Source organism: Hypomesus transpacificus, unplaced genomic scaffold (genome assembly GCF_021917145.1).
Source record: "Hypomesus transpacificus isolate Combined female unplaced genomic scaffold, fHypTra1 scaffold_137, whole genome shotgun sequence".
In the NCBI taxonomy this organism is placed as follows: Eukaryota; Metazoa; Chordata; class Actinopteri; order Osmeriformes; family Osmeridae; genus Hypomesus; species Hypomesus transpacificus.
This window is the reverse complement of record NW_025813711.1, coordinates 453,403-478,995: the sequence shown is the minus strand read 5'-3', so window position 1 is coordinate 478,995 and position 25,593 is coordinate 453,403. Positions and strand designations below refer to the sequence as shown.

Genomic DNA, 25,593 nt, shown 5'->3' with positions numbered 1-25,593 from the left:
TAGCCTATCTAGCGTCAGCTATTTTCCAACAACATCCTGCACATTGTTTTCAATATCTAACCTGGCTGCTGCCTTATGCCTATACGTGCATTTAATGACGTTTTATAGCCATGTCTAAATGCATTCAATAGGCTATACCAGACAGTAAACGTTAAAGCCTACCCTGGTGGCTGAGTTTCACTCATTGCTGTTGGGCTGGGGGTCAGACGTAGCGTCCTCTTAAACACCTCGCCACAAATCCAAATGAAGATAATTTTGCCAGCTTTGCCACCCTTTCATCCTGCTCTTTGCGTTCCTGCTGCTTCCTGCAGCCACTTTTGTGTTTGAATGAAGGGCATGGGGTAGCCTACTTACCGCAATTAGCCTACTCAACACGCAACGCAATGCAACACAACAGGATGGCAAACGATCACAACGTGTGGGTGGTCTATAGAATCTTGAAACAACATATTACCCAGACAATATTACTTTATAAAAACGAGCCTCGTTTCATTCAGCAAAAGGCAAATGAGGCTGAATGAATTATTTGCTGTTGTTAAGACTGACTATTGTTAAAATGTTTATTGGGCAGGTTAGAATAACTGACACCATAATTGAGAAATGTTTGCAAATTGATCGGACTGGATCATATGTTAACCTTTCTGTGATTTACGCGGAGCGAGGGGCCCGGTCAGTTCTTCAGGTGAAGTTCTCACTTTAGATCGAGGACGGGCCCCCTTTCGCCACGGGCCCTAGTGCAGCTGCTCTCCCTGCACTCCCTATAGTTACGCCACTGGTCCTCGAACTGCGTCCTGAAACTGCAACTCTACGGTTTTCCGGGGTCTCCAGGGTCTCAAACCTCTGCAGGTTCATACTATTGAGTCAAACAGCATTTTTCAGACGCTTAAAAAGACTATTACGCAAGCATGTAAATCTGTCTCTAGTTTAAAACATTAGCCAGCCATATGTGGCCAGGGCCGGCCCAAGGCATAGGCGAACTAAGCGACTGCATAGGGCCCCCGTGGCCACCACAGGGCCCCCAAGAGCACATGAAATTACAGTTTAATGTTTTTATATATATATATATATTTACATGCCAAGGGGCCCCAAATCAATTCTGCTTAAGGCCCCGTAAAGGCTTGGGCCGGCCCTGTATGTGGCCATCCCTTTACCCGTTGTACAAGCATGTCCCAAAACTTCAGCCCCTAGTCTACAATAACAATAATTTATTCAATTAGCATATACTTCCTCTAAAGTGAGGTAAGAGGGAGGATTCGAGCAAACTAATTCTTTAACCGTAGGACAGTGCTCTTACCACTCAGCCATAGTCAACCTTGTTGAAATCTGAATGATGCTATCAGAACCTAAAACAAACGTAATGACTGTAAAATATTAAAGACGTTACGTTGTTTGTAATACAACAAGATTTATGATAACATTTTTGACATGGAAACAATTGACACATGAAAATTTATCAAATTTACAATGACGATTGTGAGACTAACGTCTCAAGGACTTGACGTCACTCGATTACTTCAATCGCTTGATACAGTCGCCATACCATGAACTGACCAACAGATGTCCCTATGGAGAGGATGTATCAAATGCTTTGAACGAGCAAGACTTTTTTGACACAATTATTTACTTTGGAAAGCTTTGTTTCCCCCATCAGTAGCATTAAGCGCTTAGTTTCATTTCATTACGAATGCCTGATAATCACATTAGTTCATTCACTAAACAAAATTCACTGAAGTTATCATACAGCCTCCCACTGAATTGCATAGTAAACAAGACCAGACATGTAACAAACGTACACATTAATGTGTGACTGCACAGAGTAACAATATGACTCCAATGTAATGTTTATGTTACATATAGAAAAAAACTATGTAGCGCTCAAATTAATGCCAAACAAAATTCTAAAGTAGGCATGGGTCAATGTGTGATTTTGGTGGTACATTATGTGCTGTTCCACAAAGCCATATGCCAAAATCTGTAATTTAGCGTTTGCGTTGAGACGACTCATTTGGTCGTCTTAGGATGACATAGGATGAAATTGCCCTCTAAACACGTAAACTAAAGACGTTTTGACCATCTATGCTTCCAATTGGTTGGCATCTTTCCATATTCCACAGATATGTCTTTTAGTACACGCATACACACTCATACATGCAGTATAAATATATATGTAATGAATTGTTTGTAAAACTGTAAAAAAAAAAATCACTGCGCTCCAGCATTTCTTTGTGTGCTCCAATCTTTTTTCATTTAGGAGTACATGTACTACACATGTACCGGCCACACTTTATTGTCATAACTCTAGACCATTAAATGTTTATAATGTCCCTGTGTGTTTATAATTTTGACAGGGGACAACAATGCGATCTTATCAGCCGACTATAAAATGTTGATAATGTCGAGGTACTATGGAACAACTGCAGTCTAACCCGCAACGTGTTTGACCTTTATCCAATAAAATACATTTTGCTGAATGATTGAAGGGCTAAACAAACGCTCTAATGAAATAATCACTGACTAATAACACGGAAATAAATGACAGATTGACAAAGGCACGTTCATTTTCCGACCGTGCGTTTGCTTTGTCCACGAAGTGCCATCTACAGACCATTACATGTCAATAACAACGACCCTGTCTGAAGACTATGGGGTCATTTGACCCCTAACCCTAACTTCTAGGGGGGAGGAGGCATGGAGTAAGGACGTACAGACATTATCTAGTTCACGTTCACTGAACTTGGAACATTCCATGTGTGGTCTTATTATTTTCTCCTTTCACCGAGGGCCCTTTGGTGCTCGGGGCCCCCGGGCATATGCCCAGATTGCCCATTTGGTAGATCTGGCATTTCAACCGCGGCACCGCACGTCCTTTGATCCAGAGGACACCTGCAAAATTACAACTTTGCACAGTGCAGGGTCCTCAAGCTAATCATTCCACTAACATCCCAGTCTAACACTTGCGCTCACATACACACACAGAGATTCCTTTTATTATAGTATAGATACAGGCTACCTACTGTATAGTAACATTTTATATTGCGGTTTTTAATTACTTGAGGATCTGTTCCATTGATATCATAGTTTGACCATGTCATCTCCATGTCATCCTAGTACCTGGCACTTGATGAGCATGTTGAAGAAGTCATCGCTGGGCTCCTGGGGATCTGCCTCACCACACAGATGGCTCATGTTGTTGTGGGTAATTCTGAGACCTGGCAAGTTGCTAATGTTGACCCGCTGGTCATCCAGGCGACGACTCTGAGAACTGGCAATCAAGTCAAACAGCTCCTCAGTCTGAGGGGAAGTGAGGATTGCAGTATCTGGGGAACAGAAAGAGTTGACGATTTCAAGAATATACATTTTTATATTTAAAAGTTTAATTGACTAGTACATAAACCAGAAGGTAAAATATAATTTTGTTTCAGTAAATAAGACAATACCATCCACAAATCTTAATAAGTTAAGTTACTAATGTTTTGAGTTGAATGTTTAAAATCCATAATAGATAAAAAACATTCAGTCAAACTGACAGGAGCTTTGCACAACTATGGAGGACAGTTATTATGCTATCTCCCTGTACCTAGCATTTCATTGAAGGATAGGATGTCTGCTGCACCGCCTCCATTTTTGCCGTTCTCCCCATTCTGTGTCTCATCTAAGTTGCAGCGCTGGTCATCCATGCGGCTGCTCTGAAACTTGCTCAGGAGATCAAAGAAGCAGTCCTCATCAGAAGGGTCACAACCTAGTTTCTGAAAGAGAAGGAAAAGGACTGTTAGGTCAGAAAAGCGAATCCCCCTGTGGGCTCCTATCATCAGCTACTTACATACTGACCTACTTGTGTCTGATACCGTATCCTTTGTAAGTGCTGTTTAAATAGGTGCTGTGTTTAGGATGCATAATTAACGCAAATTCATAGTAAATTTATAGTTAATCTCATACAGTAATGTAAAGGTTAAAATGAATGTGATGTAATAGTTAGATTTGAGTCTATTGTGTTTTTTGTTCCTCTTGGAACTTAAGTTCTCTGTTGTGGTTTCCACTGCTGTGGAATTTTTTAATGGACCAAGAGAAATCTAGCACGTTTCAGCGCTCTGCTAATTAAGCTGGAGTTACACTTTTGTAAAGGCCAAGGCGAACAATAAGGGTTTTCAACAGTTTTAAGAACCTCTTTTCAGGACAAGCAGCCAACGAAGTATGTTATATTACATGTGAAGCTTTATTTATATTTGGCTTTAAGTAAAATTTGTATTTTTAGCTTCTTCAGTAATGTATAATATATTTGATGTGCTTACTATGTTTTTCACATATAGTTCTCCTGGCATGACGTGGATGCATTAAGGACAGAAGAGCAAAGCAATAAACGCCCATTCAAAAGAACCAACCTGTGTCTGTATTGTCATGAAGAGAGCTACATCCTTTTATATTGGACTTTGTTCAGCTTGCTTCAGCCTTTTTTGTGAGTTAGTGCACTGAAGGGAAGTAAAGGGGACTTAACATTGCATGCTAAATTTGTTATATTTAACATCTGTAAAAATGAGTTTCCTACACTATTCTCACAATGATCTAAGGCAGGGGTGTCAAACTCATTTTTACCGAGGGCCACATCAGCATTATGGTTGCCCTCAAAGGGCCAGTTGTAACTAAGATGTAACGATGTAAAAACATAGTGTTTTAGCTTTTGTGAACATAGGGCAGGGGTGTCAAACTCATTTCGCATCGTGGGCCACATACGGCCTAGGGAGATGTCAAGTGGGCCGGACCATTAAAATTATACCATACTCTGCTATAAATAACCAAAATATCATGTCTTTCTTCTGTGTTATCTAGTTTAATTGATACAAAGACCATATCGTATAAAGTCCGTCCAACCGCTTTAACAAGTAATGATCTCTTCGGTGGTGTAGTTGGTTAAAGCGTTGTACGATTACATATTGTTAATGCGAATCTGGGATCCCAAGTTCGCGCCCCAGTCCAGTGAATCTCGTACGATATTCTTTAACTTTTACTGTGAGAAAATGACATAATTCTAAAGGCCTACGGATGTATCACAACATTTTAATGTGTGAGCACTAATATCAGATCAAAATGAACACATGTAGCCTTAATTAAATATTGAATAACGTAGGGTAGTCTACCGTCGGAGACAACCACTACGCCTCATTCAGCCAGTTTAAACGGCTGCTAGATGACGCTGTTCATTTTCAAAGCGCCGATAGTTCGGCTCTTTGGGCCGGCACAATCCGGAAGAAACCATCAAAGCTTCACAAGGCATCGTTCGCCCATCCCTAGTAGAGACCAAGGTATTAATTGATACCGTCTGCTGTTTTCAGTCTGTCTCAGTGATGCGGCTTGTCTTCTACTCTGATGGAAAGAGTGCGCCCCCAAGTATTCGAATGGCGGTATACTGCAAGAGTGAATTAAAAATATTAATTCCATGTCTTTTATGCATTTTTTCCACTTTCAAATTATCCTGCGGGCCTGATCGAACCTCCTTGGGGGCCGGTTCCGGCCCGCGGGCCGTATGTTTGACACCCCTGACATAGGGCCTATTCTGCTGCAATTGCAGTCCGCCTTTTAATTCTTGGACAATCTAGTTTTTTTGGAGGATGAATTTGGCATATTTATCTCCGTGTTTGGCGCAAAATGCAAACAGAGATTGTACTCTTTAACCCTTGTGCTGCCTTCGGGTCACATTACCCAAAGGTTTCGCACTATCGCACCATTGAGCCGGAAGGCAAAGCTCTCAATCTACAGGTCAAGTTTAGTTCCTACCCTCACCTATGGTCATGAAAGTTGGGTCATAACCAAAAGAACTAGGTCGAGAGTACAAGTGACTGAAATGGGTTTCCTCAGGAGGGTGACTGGTGTCTCCCTTAGAGATAGGGTGAGGTGCTCATTCATCCTTGAGGAGCTCGAAGTAGAGCCGCTGCTCATTTGCGTTAAAAGGAGCCAGTTGAGGTGGTTTGGGCACCTGGTAAAGATACTGGTAAGTAAAGGATGTGGAAGTAGGTGAACCATTAATAATCTGGTCTATTTTTGAGATTTTTCAGTACAATTCTGAAAAGATTATTAAAATTAGCAAGGATTTCATGCTATTTTCAGAGATTAGCGATTTTCTATCATTCTTTTTAAAACATTATTGAAAAAGTAAAGGGTGTGGAAGTAGGCCAGACATTATTCTAATAATCCGGTGCATATTTGAGATATTAAAGTTTGAAAAAGTTATTGAGATTAGCAAGGATTTCATGCCATTTTCAGGGATTAGCGATTGATTCGAATGTTGTTAAAATTTTTATTGAAAAAGTAAAGGGTGTGGAAGTAGGCCAGACATTTTTTTAAATAATATGGTGACAGTTTTAGGTTTTATATCCATAGAAATATAATGAAACACATACATTTTCTAAATTGTATGGTATAGCGTTCACCCGGTTCCTAACTCGACGCTGCAAAGTAGCGTCTGCCGAATGTGAGACGAATGTCGAATATGAAACTAACTTCATCTTGGTCTTTGGTTGAATGCCCAGGGACCTTGGCTGAAAATACCTTTGCAGAACCGGCTGCATTGGAGTGCTGTCAAACCATGCTCACCTTCACCTAGTTAAACTTTGCGTTAAAAACACTTTGCTTTCTAGAGGCAGGATGTCTTCACTTTGCCGTAACATAAAAATGCATTGTGAGAGATGTAGTTTATGGTCAATTCACGCGGTAAAGCTAGACCCCCACCCCTCGGCTTGAAGCAACGGCCCCGGTAGATGTAGGTGGTATTGCATTTCCGATTTGCTACCCGACTAGTCCGGTCGTTTTTATTCTATTAAACTCTTCTGAAACCTGTTAAATGTGCCTAAAAACGCCTAAACAGCATACCCAAAATAAATTGACAGCTTTTCTTGAACTATTTGGAGTAGATGCATGTAAATTGATTCTTTTGAAAGCTGACACTCTGAAGTTATGTTCCTTGTTGTCAGGACCCCTGTCAGTCCTACTGGTGTTGAGACACAGAAGCTTGAACACAAGGAAAGTGAAAGTTTCTATTTCCGCCTAGATTTTGTTTTGAAAACACAGGCCTGAAGAGGCCTAGAGGTGGTAGGTATTAGCTGGAAGACAGAATTGGACCACAGGTTGAAGCCTTACCCAATTCAGATCAAAAGTCAAACATGATACCACAATATATTCATATTTGACACGTTTTTATAAGAGTACATCCAGGCGTTTTCTAAAAGGGCCTTTTGGAGACTCCAGAATGGCCCTTCTCACCAAGGTCAAATTCTTAGGATAAAAAAGGTATCATTGTTATCTCTAATGAAAGGTGGTACTTAGAACTATCATATATAACAGCTAAATCCTTCATTAGTATTACTGAAACACAAAAACTGAAGCATGAACACATTGGAGTGCTTTATCTGATTCCCAGGATTGGCACACAAAGAACACTGACATATTGCGCAATCGACTTTTATTTTGAAGGCTCCACAAAACCTGTTATATGGGGTATCGCTATTTACAGCTAGCGCTAAGTTACAAGGATAACTAGCTCATTTCAGAGCCAGTCGAAGCCAGTTAGAAAAAATCGTGTAGAGGGGGCGGGGGGTGGGGGGGTAGGGGCAGGAGGGGGCGGGACGCACAGACCTGGTTGGCTTTAGAGGGCTGTCAGCGGGGCATGGAAGCTCCTATTGGTTCATACAAGGTGTCGATCAAAAGCTCTGAGTGTAGCAGCCATTTTAAGATTATCCACGGGTTTCTACTCGACCCACTTTATGTCCTATGATCAATTGTTTGTGGAAGACTGAAAAAATAATAATTGGCAAAGGAAGAATGAAGCAACAAGATGTGTGGATATAATTCACTGTTTGGACAATTACTCGACATGGTTAGATACTTTGGACCTTTGGGAATTACGCAGAAGAGGTTTTGATGGGTTGTGTGCATACCTGGAACATTCCGAAGTAATGTTAGATAACCATTCAGCAGATTTAACCATTTTGTAGGCTAATGAACGCTGTTATGCTCATGGCATGACAAACGTATAGCCTAATATAATTAGTTATAATATTGTGGCATTTTACGGCATCATTATAGATTGTTGACATGTTATTCTGGAGCAAAGACGAAGATGTATAAATCATGTCTGATAACTACAATATTGTTATGGTCGTTATGTTCTTAGAACTTTATGTCAGTTAACACCACAATGATAGCTTTAACAATAAGCTAGTAATAGGAAGCAACACTCATGATCATTATAATAGTAACATAGGTATAGGCTTAATTTAGCTTGCTTTGCTGAGCTAGAACAACGACGGAGCCAGATATTTAAGTTTACAGCTTCTTTAATCCGACACAATACTTAAGCAGTGAAACTAAAAACACAAAGCAAAAAGAACAACGTATAGGCCCTGCATGTATAATACTACAGTACCAATAGTATTGATTTTCATAAAGTTCACATGTATCTGCTTCTTGATTGGACTTGTACCACATTCTGACAGTTTTCTGCTATGTTCTGTTTCAGCTGTTTGATAGGCCCTAGCCTATGTTGTTTCTGTTGGAATACATTTGTTCTCTGTTTGAGGGGGGGGGGGGGGGGCTCTCAGGGTTAAATCTGCGAGGGGGGGGGGGGGGGGCTCATGTGTTTCCGTTACAGTACTGAGAATAACAATAGTGTTTTTGCTTGCAGCAAACACACTAATAACAGAATATACACTTTGGCCACTACTTGGAACAGGCTGCCAACAGCTTGCACCTTGGCCTAGATTTCCAAGGTGGTTTTGTCTCTCTCATGGATACAGAGTAAAAATAAGCTAATAACCCTGAAACGAGGACAAGGGAGATCAAAACCTACCCTAAAGCTCACAAACCTACATAAAGGATGCTTTAATATATATACATACACATTTGTGTTTTATATATTTACACATTCTGCATACAACTGTGTTTCACACACTAAAAAGTAACCCCGAACTACGGATATTCATCTTACATAGAATCTCAAATCCTCAGGATTCTACACACATCCATAACCCTGGTGTAATCAGCTACACAATATTAAAGTCTGTGTGAGCTCTTCATGTCAAGACCTATGGACCAGGGCAGGTTGGCTGGAGACATCAAAGTACATAAAACACAGGACACATTACCCATCAATAGCATTGGGTAGTGTCCAACAATTCCCTCCTTCCAATGTCAGCCATTTGCTGAAGTGATAATGGACTACTGATAGTGGTGTAACGGACCGTAGTTGATCCATGATCCATATGGATCAACCTCCACGGTTCGGCACGCATGTGAATCGTGGATCAGTTGCAAAGTTTAATAGTTTAATAGTGTGAAACTGTTTTACTAAATTATCCGATCTATGATCCGTGACTCAAAACTGTGGTTCGGATTGACAGTTTTGCAATTTTTTGCACCACTAACTAATGAACACCTTGCATTAGTGCTCCAGAAAGAGAAAAGTGCCCTTATGTAAGATGGTAGACATATCACCATAAGCCAATAGGTACACATTAAATGTGTATTTTTTTGAACATTCTTTTCATTGATGGGATTTGTCTAGACAAATTAAAAAGCGATTTGGAACGAGTAATAATTATTTGCTGTTTCACTGGCAGGGGAACCTAAAATTGCAATTTAGTTTTGAGCACATCAAACTTTACCATTTTACTGATGCTGATGTCCTATAAGCACTTAATTGCAGATAAATGTGTCTCATCCTAGCAGCAAAAAAAACAAAACAAAAAAAACAGCAACAATTAATTAAAGACAAATCATGAAAACTACGTGAAAGCACAGGTAAAAATATCAAGCATTTTCATTCTTAATTAGACATATAAAGGATTATTATTCTTACCACAAAAGCCTCTCCCTCTTTTCACCCTTTCTTTCATTCTCACAGAACCTTTCTTTCTCGGTCCAAAAGTATTACTTGCACATCCCTTTCTCCCTCTCCATTTACCACTCTCCGCTTTTCCACCCTGCACTTTTACTCTGCTCCTCCTAGTGGCTCCCCCTCCCTCTCTATATCCTCCCATCCACTTCAGCTCCACTATATTCTACCCCTCTGTCTTTCCAACACACATACAATCTCTCTCTCTATCCCCCTTTGTTTCCCTGCAGATCCCCCTCCCCCCCCCCCCCCCCCCCCCACAACCTTTGGCCCCAGCTATCATACTGTGCTGTGTTAATATTAATAACGCAAGAATGAAAATTCAACAGTGACTGCTTTTATTTTATAAGGCCTTCTCACAGAACTATGGTATAAAACAAATTGCAGACTGGAGGGTTTGATGTATTTAAAGCAGGACCAGGCTTGGTATGGTTATCAGAACCAGACACTGATTGGAAAGCACAAGGAGGCGACTATCCATAAAATTGATCTATACTGAGCCCAAATATCAACCAACCTGCTCCCTCGATCTATCCTAGTCACTCATCATGTCTTTGACTTAGTCAATCTTTCTCAAAATATTGCTACCAATACTGTATGTTACAGATGTTGAAAACACATGTAACATACACATCTTATGTCTTAAAAGGTATTACTTTTACACCATAGAAATGTGTACTTTAGCTGTCACTTACCATTGCTACAAATACAGGCTTCTGGTATTGTGCGTAAAATGTAAATAAGACAGTCGTATGTCTTTCCTAAGATAACTTATAAGGCATATTTGAGGATACACAACACAGATGTAGGATCCCTTTATATGCAAATACACACACAGACACAGCTACTTAAACCAAGTAGCTAGCTACTTTAGACAGACTTTAACTTTCCGAGTCATTGACTGCCATAGGATAAGGTCTTAGAATTCTCAGCTTCAGGGATGCTCAACAAAAACCTACATTTAAAGCATTTCACATTTTGCGACTGCTTATTTAAAAATGTGTTAACCATTTTAGCATCAACTTTCAACAAGGAATAAAGTTTGTTGATTTAACAGAGTTTTTTTGACTAGGACCCGCTTTGCCACAAATATTTGTCAGTAGATGACCATGAAATGTCATTGGAGTGACGCTAGACGTCTGCGTAGGGGGTTGAAATACCGGAATTAGCGTTGGTGTCAAATTGAAAAGCTTTTAAAATGCATAAATCATTATAAACAGGAATAACTATTAACCCATATTCCAGATAAATCACTTAAACGGGTTTGTCCTCATAGCAAAAGGCATTTTAGGTAGGATCACATTTAGGGGATTTCAAAACCTTTCCTTCATACATCAACACTTTTTTTATGTAATTCAGAACATATTGAGGACACACAATCAGTTGAGTTTGTTTTTGTTGCAATTTGTGTGAGGTTTACCCATATTGGCTTAAAAATTACAAATGGCTTAAAACTAATGGCTTAAAAGGCCGAATTCTTGCAATGACTTCCAATTTTCAAAGTCATAGCATTTCCACCCCATTGCTCAAATTCTTCTGGAACTTGGTGTGCATGCCTTATTTCTCATGGCAAACAAAAAAGCCTCAAGGACCCATCTAGGACCCATCAAGGTCCGTCTGATGGATTTTCCTGTACAGTGATAATTTGTGAAAACCTTCAAAATTCCTTTTCTCTTGAACCAAAGGTCTAATTAACTTGACATTTTGTACAGATATGTATCATTGACGTATTTAAAAATGTTACTTATAGCAATTGAATAAAATACAAAATGTCTGAAAGGGGTGTATTTATGTAAATGTCCACATTGCCTCAATATGTTTGTGTCACTAAATCAAATTTCATTTTGAATGATGGGTTTTCAAACCTAATAGGCTTTAAGGTGACACGCCCCTGAAGTACCATAAACAATTTCACCTTGATATGTCAAAATATGACTGAATTACAGCTGTTTGAACTTGGACCAAATCTGACAATGCTCGGCATTGGAGAAACAGCTTTTTTTCTTATCCAGTTACTGAACTTGGTGTGTTCCATGCCTGGGAATGGCTCAATTGGCATTTGAATCAAATACAAAATGGCTGAAAGAGGTGTATTTATGTAAATGTACACATTCAACAAACTCAATTTCTTTGTGTTAATGAATCAAATATAATTTTGACTGATGGTTTTTCAAACCTAATAGGGTTCAAGATGACATCTCTCTGAAGTACCATAAACAATTTCACCTTGGTATGTTAACATGATTGAATTAGAGCTGTTTCAACCTTGGCTGAATCTAACAACGCTTACCACAGGAGAAACAGCTTACTTTTTTGTACAGTAACTGAACATGCCAATACTCAACACTGAGAATAGGTCAACGAGCTGGAACGGTGACCTGCAAAGTATAAGGTCGTAGGTTTGAATCCAGCCACACTGAGTCTGTCTTAAATTTGAATATATGTTTAGTTAAACGGGATGACATCGTTCTGAAGTACCATGCGTAATTTCACCTTGATATGTCAAAAGATCATTGAATTACAGCTGTTTAAACTTTGGCCGAATCGTACAAGCCATGCTACAGGAGATACAGCTTCTTTTTTTTTTACAGAAACTGACCAGAATTACTCAGCCTTGCGGGTAGCTCAATGGGTTGAAACATTGTCCTGCAAAGCACAAGGTCACAGGTTTGAATCCAGGCAGTCCTTTGGCCTGTCATAATTTTGATTACTTGTTTAGTTAAACAGGCAGATATCATTCTGAAATACCATGCGCAATTTCATGCAATTTCACTTTGAAATGTCAACCGTTTCTTAACCTTTGTTCCAAAGCTGACAAAAAACGAATACTCATATCACGCAGTTGGAGCACAGCTAGATAATCAGCGTCAGCCCCCTTGGGTACCCAGCATGCAGTGCGGCATGTCCAAAACGCAAAGACTTGTGGAAAATAGTTTGGTTACAACAGCCTTGGGAGGGATTTCAGTTGTTGTGTTCGTTCAGTTAGATGTTTGTAATGTCATTGTTGGTTAGTTAATATAATCTTGTTGGTCACCCTGATTGTGTATGTTTTTTTGTTTAATGGGACCAGAGAGTCGGCTGCTAAACTGTCACAGGCTATTCTTGTAAGGAGCTGAATATGAACGCTGCCCTAACCCATATGCCCACATGACTTTAGTTAGTTGTGCATTGACCGAGAGTCTGGAATCGTTTTTGGCTAAACATGAGGTAGTTTTGCTCTCTCGCTGTCCAAGTCTCGATCTTCTACTGTGTACATGTTTATAATATTTTGCCATTTTGCGGAGGAACCCGCATCGCTGCTTGCAGCTATATTTGTTGGTATTCTTATTCTTATTTATCTTTTCCTTGCGCCCCAATATCTCAAAAGGTCCCTGGTCATAAATGTTGTAATTTGGCATATTGATACTACAGCCAAGTGGGTACCCCCACACCAAATATGGGCCACATCGGACCATAGGGGGTGGCACGGCCACGCCCGAAAGTCCAATTTTCAAAGTGATGGCATTTCCACCCCATTGCTCCAATTCTTCTGAAACTTGGTGTGCATGCCTCATTACTCATGAGGAACAAAAAAGCCTCAAGGACCCATAAGGTTTGCCATGATGGACTTTCCTGTATAGTGATAATTTTGGAAAACATTCAAAATTCCTCTTCTCTTGAACCAAAGGTCTAACTGGCTTGACATTTTGTACAGACATGTATCATTGACGTATTTAAAAATGTTACTTGAGGCAATTGAATCAAGTACAAAATGGCTGAAAGGGGTGTAGTTATGTAAATGTCCACATTGCCTCAATATGTTTGTGTCACTAAATCAAATGTATTTTTGAAGGATGGTTCAAACCTTATAGGCTTTAAGATGATATGCCTCTGAAGTACCATGCACAGTTTCACCTTGATATGTCAAAATATGACTGAATTACAGCTATTTGACCATTGGACAATACTCGCCATTGGAGAAACTGCTTTTTTTATTATCCAGTTATTGAACTTTGTGTATTCCATGCCTGGGAATGGCTCTATAGACCAATTATCACCCTACGTTACACAACTGTCAAGTAGGCTCAACTGCGCATGTCAGTTGCAAAAGACTAACTTCTCCCCGGTCTATTACACTTGGAGTGTCGATCAGGTCATCATATATCTCTGGCCACTGGATTGCAGGGCTTGATATTAACTTTTTGAGGCTATTCAGGGTCTTGCAGGTTTCAGTTGGTCAAATTTAAGACCTTTTTAAGACATTTTAAGACCATAAAGATTGAAATTTAAGACCTACACAACGCATTACCCCAAAAATATTTAAATCAAAAGACATTCTGAAAAAAACATGTAATTTCTATGAATGGAATAAAAAAAAAAAAAAACATACATTTAATTTACAGATAAAGCAATCACATTAGTAACCGGATTTAATATTTTTGGGGCAAAGTTTGCAGCGAGCCTGGAGCTGGGTAGTGCTTGTAACCAACAGCGGAAATCGCTGTGATCTAGCCATAGGTGCGTTCGACTTCATGCAGCGCCGGCGTCCTCTGCAGCCGGCTGTGGCGCTGCATGAATTCAGTCCATGTCGAACGCAACTCATGTGTCGTTGAAAGTACACTTTCCCATTTTCCACACGTAGCCAAATTTTAACAAACTCTGAGGAAGCGCAGACGTATTTCGCATGCAGGTATTGCAGTTATCACGTGATTTGTAGTTTTATCACCGCGACCGGCTATCCTCGAGAAAGAAATACAACACACCAAACCAACATTCTGAGGGCAGCGTACTGCTGGTTTTGTTTGTAGCAAAGACTCGCTTTGTAGGCTAGACTCAATACTTTTTTGCTACCTTGTAATAACTTTCTGCAGCCTGCGTTTCTGGAAATTAACGAGGGTAAAACCTTTTTAAGACCTGAATAAATGAAATTTAAGACCTCGGATGAAAATATGGACGTTTTAAGGCCTTAAATTTAAAGTTCTGAATTTAAGACTTTTTAAGACCCTGCGGGAACCCTGGCTATTGGCCTTTCGTGACCCAAATCAAAATTCTGATGCGACAGATCAATGGGTAATCGCTTTCTCTCTTAAAGGCTGTCCTCCTCGACCTTTTTGGTCTTTTTAAATCGAACTATTTGTATTATCCGTGTGGTCCTTTTTCCATTTAAAATGCTATCCTTTCCCGGTTTTCTGCAACCACGCTGCGCGCGCATCCCGAATGTTTACAAACAAATGATTGGTCTATTGGCTGAGATGTTGTGCTGGTAAGCAAAGGGTTGTGGGTTCAAAACCAGTCAGAGGCATAGTTTACTATTTTTTTATTCTGACAAAACGGTTTCTAGTCTTCCGATCAATCCTACAGTTGTAAAACATACAGGGCTCTAGAGTGCGACGGGTGCGACAAAACATTTTCCTAGGTCGCACCGGTGCACCTAACCTACTCGCATCCGCTGCCTCTCCAGGAACGAAGCGTTTGTTTCTTCTTTGACGAAACTTGCACTCATGGTTAGATTATATCGTGGTCTAAACTAATCAGAGACAGAGATGGGGTGGGTCTTTGCCTCTGATTGGCTGTGGTCCACTTTCAATACAAGATAGAGAACAGGTTAGAAATGTGCATAATTTGGTTGTGAATTCAGAACAGCAGACAGATTTAAGATAGACTATTTTGTTTAAAAGTTATGACCACTGAAGTGACGAGTGGGATAACGCAATTCCAAGCTAGCGAGATGGCTCTCCATAACTAAAAACGGTTTCTGCTTTTTTCCACAATCGACCAAATTGGCCAAACAAGGTATGTACATTGAGTGTTAAGTGTACAAAATCTAGCTAGATCATTTCTCTTTAAGCAAGTTTCACAGAAATCTAAAAGAAATCGAGGCTCAACACTGTCATAGCTGACCGTCACGGACAGCCATGTTGTTCCAGAATGTGTTCCACTACAGCTGGCGTTAATCCTACGAACAAAGGCTTCGTAACTGAAAAGTTTATCAATATTTGAAGTGGCATTTTATCAGAATGTTAGTTAAAAACCGGTCGGGATTGGACACAGTGACGTTAACACAGTAGGAGTTCTCCCCTGACATCCGCTCGTTCCGCTTTGACTAACAAATGTGTTTTCTCAGTCCACCATACATTAGACAAGCTAATTTTCGAGCACTTTCAATACAAGATACAGGCCTTGTTTGAGTTGATATATATACATAATTGTGTGGGCAATGTACAACAGCAAACAGATTTGAAATATTATCTTTTTCTTTTAAGTTAAGGCCATTCTAGTGACGAGTGCTTACAACGCTAGCTACGACTGTCATCATACAGTACTGTAGCTAGCTGCCATAGAACGGCAAAACTAGCTACGTATATCGTTCGTTACCTACAAACAAATGCTTCGTAACAGTATTTACTTTTTGTCTGCGATATTGACAACCTGTTCACGTTCCTGGGGTCTCATTTATAAAACTGTGCGTAGGATTCTTACTAAAAGAAATTATTTTAAAAGATTCTTACACAAACATTCTGATTTATAAAACCGTGCGTACCCACACCTGTACGCAATGTTCCCTTTATAAATCACAGATTACCCAGAAGTGTGTGTACGTGAATCAGCTTTGTACCCCGCCCTGAACACACCCAATTTTTACCATAAATAGTCAATACAAAGCACCTCATGAATGCTAATCTAGTATCTCATCATGACCCTGGCATGCGATTGTTCTTTACGGTGAATCATAGCGCATGACAACTTCTCAGACACTGTTAGCCTATTGGTGGAGCCCAAAACTGTGCTGTGGCGTCAACTGTGCCAGTGATACCGCGAGTCGAGATACAATTTGAAAACAAAAGCGCTTTGTTATGAACAGAAGTCTGGACTGATAACGAGGACGTAGAGTGTAGCGATTCACGGGAGCTTAACGACAGTATTTCCAGTTTTTGACACATGACGATATTTGGACAGTATTAAATACATATAATTAGTTATACACTGTGTTCTGCAGTTATCTAAAGGTAGCATATGTGATGTTATCCTGTATTCCATGCCGTTGCGGAATCTTCCCCTCCTGCACCCCCGTAGTGGACAATCTGATGGTGAGGAAGCGCTTAATTTTGATTTAAAATTTGAGTTGGATTGTACAAGGTTTTTATGGAACAATTATCACTCAGTACAAGCGCAATTACCTTTGCGTGGAAAGTGGCGTACGCACATTTTCAGCTCCGTTTTGTGCGTACGCAAGCTTTATACATGAAACCCCTGGAGCGCCCACGAGCCAGAAACGCTGCCCCTCCCTCCTTCAGTTAAAACGCACTCAATCGTAACTAATATATTTTTTAGACGGCTACTGTTGGAGAAATTGAAGATGTAACACATTTATCCTGTATAAGAATGATTCTGTGTTCAGCATTCCTTGTGTGTAGAGAGAAGCCTACCCCCCAAATCTGAACTTTGGGTAACATGGGGCATATGTAAACAAGGTGACCTGGGCTGACCACTCTCTCTTACTGGAGAGGCCATAAAAGATGTCTGGCCTTATCTGTGTTGGATGAATCATGTGGTCAAGCTTACAGGGGTCAAAAGACACACACACGCACACACTCAAACACGCGCGTGCCAGGTCTATGCAAGGAGCCAATGAAGAAGAACCATGGAACATTTGCATGCCTTTGTTTTAACCAATGACTGTAAAGAGTGGGGCTGCTTAAATAGTTAGCTAGCACAATATGCTAGCAGACAAACTTTGTATTGCGATCAGACTTTGTGTCCTTGCTGGCAAGAATTAAACTATTGTACTTTCTTTGAATCCGACGACTCTGTGCATTACTTTAGAAATTATCCTAACAAATTGGTCCTTGCGAGCTGGGTCTCAATAACTTTTTCCGCCGTACAGGGTCGGGACCGAAACCGTGCACGGCAGGGGTTTGTAAACTCCTAATAAAAGTCCTTGCAGCCGATTGCTGTTTATTAAAGGCCGGTCCCACTGAACGATGGAAAGGGTGACGAGATTAAAAGAATAGCCTGAGGCACAGTCTCGTTGGATTTCAAGGTAAGAACAAGATTAGTGTTTATATGTTTTAAATTGAGGAAAATTCCACAGTATAATCGTTAAAGATGCACTCTGGTCCTATATCTGCTGAAATCTGATGATAAGACAGTGCAGCTAGTATAGGGCGTCATATTTTACTGAGATTGGTATTGGTGGCGTATCGGTGAACTAAGTCGTTTTGCTAAAAACTAATATTTGAAGTGAAAGTGTGTGTGATAATATTGGTGAAGCAAAATGTTTTGAAAACTGATACAGGAGAAATACTGGTGACGTAAATAGGCGGGGGAGGGGTTATAATTACTAAGAGCGTGGTGACGGGAGATCCGGGTAACAGTATTAGTTATAATCTGACCGACCAGAACTGAGATATTTGAAATATATTTGAGTTTGGTGGTAGTCAAATACCTAACCAAATGGAAAGATTTTTGCTAATTTCTGTGAGAATGCCATTGTAGTATATATACCCTATGAAAGTTCATAGCCAATATTGAGGGAGGCTATGTAAAGAATATACTCCGTGCAGCACGTAAAAGATTTAGTCAGTCCGAGGTACTGAAGTGTATACAATGTGAACCAGTCTGGGAGACTGAATTACAATTAGTTGAACCAGTCTGACAGACTGAAATGCAATTGCTGTAAAGGGCAAAGGTGCTATGTGTTTGATGCTGCTGAGGTTGTTTTGCTGAAATGTATGAGTTTGGTGGTATTAATATTTACCTAATCAAATGGACAAGTTGAAGATTTGCCCAACCAGAACTCTGATATGTGTAAATATCTCTGACGAGTAATCTTAGGTGCATATGTAGACTTTGGATCCCAATTTTATGTTGAAGATAAAATAGTACTAAATAGTCTATGAGGACTAAGTGTATGATTGTATAAACCGCGGTTTTGTTGTGAATTAATCATGGGTAATTGTTTAACTTGTTGTAAAAGAGAGTCTGTTGTGACTACTGAAGACGCTGAATTTATGCAATTTCGAGGACAGAAAGATGTGAAATATTTGGAAGTATGGAGAACTAAATTCGGATTTAATGGTAAACTGAGGGTGGATAGCTGTTCCGCATTAGGTAAAGATATCCGAGCGAAAGGAAGAGGAAATCAGAAGACTGATAAACAACATGGGCTACCGCCTAAAATGTTGCCATTAGAACAAGAAGCAGGGGAGAATTTAGATACCTTCCCTATGATCCAAGTCCCAAAGCCAAACCCATATGGAGGTGACCCAACTATGTATGTTTTTAGACCATGGAGAGCCGATGATGTACGGAGAACAGTAGAAGGAATTCCCCATCCAAAAGTCAAAGCACCTGAATTAGTTGCCGGGATCAATAGTTTAATTGAAAGCTATCGACTTAATGGATTGGAAGTAGAAAGAGCAGTTATCGGATACTCGGAACAGATTGGTGTATGATTTGTGGAGATTGGAGGTGCACTGCTGATAATGGACAGGTTCTTGCCCCAGCCGATCCAACTTTATTTGTCCGAACGCAAACGCTCTTAGACCGAATACAAGGACGTTATAGGCCTAGGCTCGATTGGACGGAAGTTAATAGGTGTGTTCAGAAAGACGACGAGGATGTAGATCAATACTATCATCGATTAAAAGTGGTCTTTGATAATCATAGTGGAGTACCACCCCCTCCAAATATGCAGAATGACTCGGCTTATGAACAACTGTTAAAAACTGCGTTCCTAAAGGGATGTCTGCCTCAAATCTCAAGGTTCGTTACTAAACATATGGTAGATCATTGCATTTCTTGTTTAAATGCTACCCAGAAATATGCTCGTCATGCTGAAAAACTTTTTAAAGAAAAGAAAAAAAACAAAAACAGAATAGCAGTGTTTTCATTGGATGAAAACGGGTCAGGCATGTCTGTGTTTGGCAGTAATAGGGGCCGAGGAAAAGGCAGAGGCAGAGGGGGAAGAAAAATGGGAAATAGAGCAAACGGTTGCTTTGTATGTGGAAAAATGGGACACTGGGCAAAAGAGTGTAGACATAGAAAGCGAAAGGGGGGACCGCAGGACGCATGCGCAGACTAACAGGAGTGATTTAAAAAGGAGTGATTTAAAAAGACAAATTTAGAGAAATAGGCGAATTTGATATTAATTTGGTTTCTTTTTAAAATATGTTACGTGATGAGTATTTTGAAATATTTGCTAACAAGGTTTTTGGTTGTTTGAGTACATTTTAGGCCAACATGAGTTTCAGAAATTCAGAGGAAAGGGGGGCTACAAGTCCCGTCACGTTGAAGTTTTACAAAGTTTATCGCAGAGGGTAATTCTGCATAATTATGTGAGTATTAATGCTGAGAAATGTGTCCGTTTGGATGAATTCAAAGTTTGGTGGTTAACAAATGCGTGATCAACATTTGTTGTAATTCCTATTCAAACAGGGAGGTTTTTGAAGCCTTTCCGACCAGAACTTGTATTTATAAGCGGCATATCTGTGTGAAGGTATTCAATAAGAATGCAGAAATTGAACCCCTGGTTTATAAATTGGTTCCAATACAATCGGAAGAGTTTTAATAGAGCAAAATTAAGTGAATACAAGGTAAACGCCACCCATATGTGTTGTTCAAAGAGAAGAAAAACCTAAAAAAAGTTTGAATTTAAAAGTTGGTCCCGGCGCTGTTGTTGATTCGAGTTTGAAGCGGGCGCTGATAGAAACAATTGTGATAGATTTGAGTTCTTTCAGTAAAAAACTAGTAATTGAGAAAGTAAGAAGAGTGTTACATTAAATCATATACAAACTACAAAATAGTCAAATTAAATATTTTCATTTTGGGGTTTTGGTCCGCAAATTTGAAATTTAAGAATTGTCCGTGCATTAGCCTATGCTGAAGGCGTAATGACTGATGAATACAGGAATATTCAAAGGCGTATTTTGTATTACATGCTTTGATACGACTTTTGAGAAGTTAAAGAATAAGGTTTTGTTTTACGTGCTTATGATACTCTTGTTAAATTGTGAATTTAAAGGTTTAAAAGAAAAAGGGCATTGTTTGGTTGACGTGATTACGGAGCGTAACACTGGCATGAGTGACTTGTCTAGAAGCAGTTTTAACTGTCCGAACATGGATTTAATGAAACAAAATTATGATAACGATGGTTTAAAGCAAATTAAAATGTGGGTCAGAGAATTAGTAGAAGATTTGAAATCAAATTTTGAAATCAAACGGCGAGATTCAGTCAATAATGGCAACTTTGTGTGTTATGGGAACTTATGGGAAGTTTGTGTTTAGACAGGAAGGTTGATTCTATTTGGCGAAGGAATGTGTTTTGTTTAGGAGTTTGATTTGAAATATAACTATCTTAAAAAAAAAAACACACATGCACATCAAATATCCATTGACATGGAATCAATTGATGGCACTTTTCTAGTTGGGTTATTTTGAAGCTGTGTTTTCACAAATGTTTTATTTTGGTTTGAAGAAATGTATGTAAAACATTATGAGGAAAGTTACATAAAAGATTGGTTTAAGAGGATCATGGAAGGTTATAAAATGAAACAAGGGAACGTTTTGTGGTTGTGAAGAGATGATTGGTTAAAACACTTTGATGTTCTGAAAAGGGAACTATACATATACTTTAGGTATATGGGAAAACATTTTAAGTCAAAATAGTAAAATGTAGGATTTTTAAGAGTTTTGATAAAGGTATTGGATGCAATATGGTTACAAATGAGAAAGAGAAAATAACTAAAATATACTTTTATTTGGAGTTTGATTGAAATTTGATTTTAAGTTTTACTGGATGTTTTATCAGGAGCCTGACACAATGTTTTGGATAAACAGTTAGGCTGTGATAAGGTTGTATTAATAAATGGTATTAGTGCATAAGGAGGGTTATTATAACCTTTGTTCTGAAATAATTTGGGAGGACCTATTAAGTCTAATTGTGGTTATGATGGTTTGTGCTAATTAGCTTGTTTTGGACTGCAGCCAAAGCAAGTTATGAAGTTCTACCTATCTGACCTTTATGGAAAATATAGTTGAAAAAATGTTTTGTTAAACGCTACATTGGGAACATTATGTGGTCTATATTTTCCTTTGAGAAACATAAAAATTGAATTCTGGTTTGGGATAATGACAATGGTTTTTATCATATCTTTGACAAAAAGAGGTGTGATTTGGTTAAACAGAGAATCTAAAATGATATAGGTCCTAAACTTAACTGTTTTGAGAGAAGGAAAAGGTTTTTTGAGTGAAAGAAATTAGACTAACAGTTGATTTTGTTTAAAAGGGAACAAAGAAACAGATTTCTAGACATAAGTAATAGGAGTTGAATATCAAGATAGCAAGAAATCAACGGCCAACAGAGACATAGGGTGTAGACTAAATAGGCTAAAAAGATAGGAGACAGTAAGCAGGGAAAGGTAGAAAGGATGGGTGACCTATTTCCTCATCCGTAGTATTGTGACCTTTGTGGTACCATATGTAGCTTACTGTTGCTAATATTCATAATAGTCTTCCCTATACTATGGTTTGAAAAGGTGATTGCTCCTGTATGATGCCACTAGTGTAAACAATAGGACAGATAAAGACAACATCGCTGAGACAAGCAAAACGAACTAGTATTAAGAACTGGATTTAATGACTGAAAATTAGTAGTTGGAATGGATAACGTTTACTTTGCTGTTCCCTATGGTTAAAAGATGCAATGTTTTAACCTCAGTGACTATCTACAAGGAAAGATGGCGATTATGAAGAATTTGTTTGGTCTACTAAAAGTTCATCCTGATGACATTGATTTTATTTTTCTGGAAATGCTAAAGCAGATGTGACAGCAAAAGATGCAGCCATACAGGAGGTCTTAACATTAGGAAAGGTATAATGTGGATGAGACTGTCTTGAGAGAAATGCAAGAAGTGTCACTAAAATGATGGGTTTTGTAAATTCACAGGAGGAACTTATGTTACTAAAGAATCTATTTTGTTATGCTATAATATTGAGCCATGAGATTAATCATGTCTCAACAGGAGGGAGTGATAACGAAAGAGTGTTCACAGTATATGGATTTGCAAACTATTCAAGAAAACTTTAAGAAAAAAACTTTTTTAGCATACTTTGAGAGAGAACAAGATATGCATGAACTTTATTGAGCCAACGTAATGTAAAGATTCAGGAATGGACCAACGACGAGTCAGTTGCCTTCAACTGACCTCTGTGAGAATGTAATTTTAATTACTGTGTAGTCTACTTTGTTCTGAAATTCGCAGACAGGAGAGAGATGCTGTCTCAATCCAGTGAGAGGTCCCTGACCTAAGGAGACTGGATTGTGGTGACGGATTTGACACGTTAAGTCCTGGAAAAGGACCCGAGGTGAACAGGGTCATTCCTGGCTAGTTTCAGAGAGGAAATGGCATGGTACACGTGAGTCAAGCGTGCATTTTGTTTGACGTCAAATTAAGGAAAACTCCGTGCTGTGCCTATAGTACAGTGCGTTGAGGTTGCCGTTTTGTTAACTAGATTAAATTTTCTATGAGAAGATTACACAATCACCATGCACACAATCATGGCATCAGTTTCAGCAAATTGGACTTTGAGAAACAAGGGGAATTGTTTTGAGAATGACGTTCCGTTTTGTATGTTGAAATATGTAGGAACTACATGGTGCTATGACTACAGATATGATTTAACTGTTTAATTGATAACAATGCAAATGTTAAACAGATTCAGAAGTGAAGTTTTAATCTTGAGATAAGTGAGAAACTTTTCTGTGGAATAAAATCTAGGTACAAACACTCCTATCATGATACGTTCTACCAGTTACATAAAGATGTTCCAGTTGATTTGTTATGTTCCAGGGCAGAAGTTTGAACGTTTTGAGAACAGTTATTGACTGTCGGAAGAGGAGATAACAATACTGTGACCGTGATACTACAATACTTCATTTATGTGACTTGATTAAGTATTATTTGGGAGTTGAATTAAAGCTTAATGTTTTGCTTTTTAGGAACTTGGTTGCACCACAGAAAGTTGATATTAATTTGAAAACAGAAATTGAGAACATGTAAAGAGATTTCAGGAGATGTGCCAAAGTGATCTTTTATCATGAAGAGGTTGTAAAAGAGTTAGCAGTAGGCTGGAGAAAAATGTCTGTTGAACTAAAGTCCTGACTGCTCTTTAGGAGATCACCTTCGGGGGAGGGTGAGCTTCTTTTGCCATCTATAAAATGGAGATAAGTTTGACTGGAAGAGTACATCTGGAGACGGAATCTGGGGTGACTTAAGGGTTAAAGAGGTTTTTGTTTGGATAACTGAGGTTTATGACTCCCTGACCTGGAGAGAAATGCTTATCACCTAAACTGGAGAGGAAGAGCACAATCAAGGCCTGACTGACAGTCTACTGAATGTTTGATGGTTTTAGAGATGACCATGTAGACAACAAGTAGGCATGTTCTTATATCCTGATAATTTCTGTATTGATGTCTTTGTTGCAATCTTTGTTTCTATTTGATTTTGTGTGGTTAAGGAGATCTGAGATGAAGTCCAGGTCTGCCGGTGAATGCAACAGACGTCAAATGACCATTCTGCTGCATGATGACGGGTTTTACCCAATACCATGGGCTTCCGTCATGTCCAAGCATTCACACTACTAGACTATAATGCTGTGTAGTCTTATTGAATATTACACATTTTGGATTTTTATGAATTATTTTGATTTATGTATTTTTGATTTTATTGACTGTGTGTAGACGTGGCTTTGGAATAACACATTTTATTCAGGATAAACAGGAGGGATTTGTTGGAGAAATTGAAGATGTAACACATTTATCCTGTATAAGAATGATTCTGTGTTCAGCATTCCTTGTGTGTGGAGAGAAGCCTACCCCCCAAATCTGAACTTTGGGTAACATGAGGCATATGTAAACAAGGTGACCTGGGCTGACCACTCTCTCTTACTGGAGAGGCCATAAAAGATGTCTGGCCTTATCTGTGTTGGGTGAATCATGTGGTCAAGCTTACAGGGGTCAAAAGACACACACACGCACACACTCAAACACACGCGCGCGCCAGGTCTATGCAAGGAGCCAATGAAGAAGAACCATGGAACATTTGCATGCCTTTGTTTTAACCAATGACTAAAGAGTGGGGCTGCTTAAATAGTTAGCTAGCACAATATGCTAGCAGACAAACTTTGTATTGCGATCAGACTTTGTCTCCTTGCTGGCAAGAATTAAACTATTGTACTTTCTTTGAATCCGACGACTCTGTGCATTACTTTATTCTAAGAAATGATCCTAACACTAGACAAATGATACACCATTGGAAAGTTACGATTCTTGTGCTTCCATTGAAATAAACCAATTCAAGCTCAACTCGCAACAGTAAGTACTGTCAACGTCTTTGTCCGGTAACATTTCCTTCAACAATGCCAGAGAAAAAAGTGTACACAACTCTTTCTAACTCGAGACAACTATCATCTCAATATATACCACACGTCTAATTAGTGATTTCCGATTTGGCGTATATATGGCACGCAAAATAGATGTGTAAATCCGGGTCATAGATAGGGGTCACAGAAGTATGGGACTGGGTTGGCGGAGCGGACGCCATGCCGACTGCCGAGTCTTCTGCCTCTTTGTTAGACTGTCACTCATAATTCCCGCCTCTGAGTTGAAACCACGCCCCCTACGCAAAATTTGGGCCAAAAGTCTGAAACTGAAAATAAATAAATAAATAGTAATA

General features: G+C 39.2%; 1 protein-coding gene across 2 annotated transcripts in view; it reads right to left on the bottom strand.

The window, feature by feature from the left end:
- gpsm1b (G protein signaling modulator 1b) overlaps positions 1 to 25,593 on the bottom strand; it is a 147,137-nt gene that overhangs the window by 7,731 nt on the left and 113,813 nt on the right. For both annotated transcript variants that reach the window (XM_047051065.1, XM_047051066.1), the window contains 2 exons: positions 3,578 to 3,746; positions 3,112 to 3,317 (listed from right to left, as the gene is read on the bottom strand). In XM_047051065.1, coding sequence (XP_046907021.1) covers positions 3,112 to 3,317; positions 3,578 to 3,746 — 375 coding nt within the window. The remainder of the gene's footprint in view (positions 1 to 3,111; positions 3,318 to 3,577; positions 3,747 to 25,593) is intronic.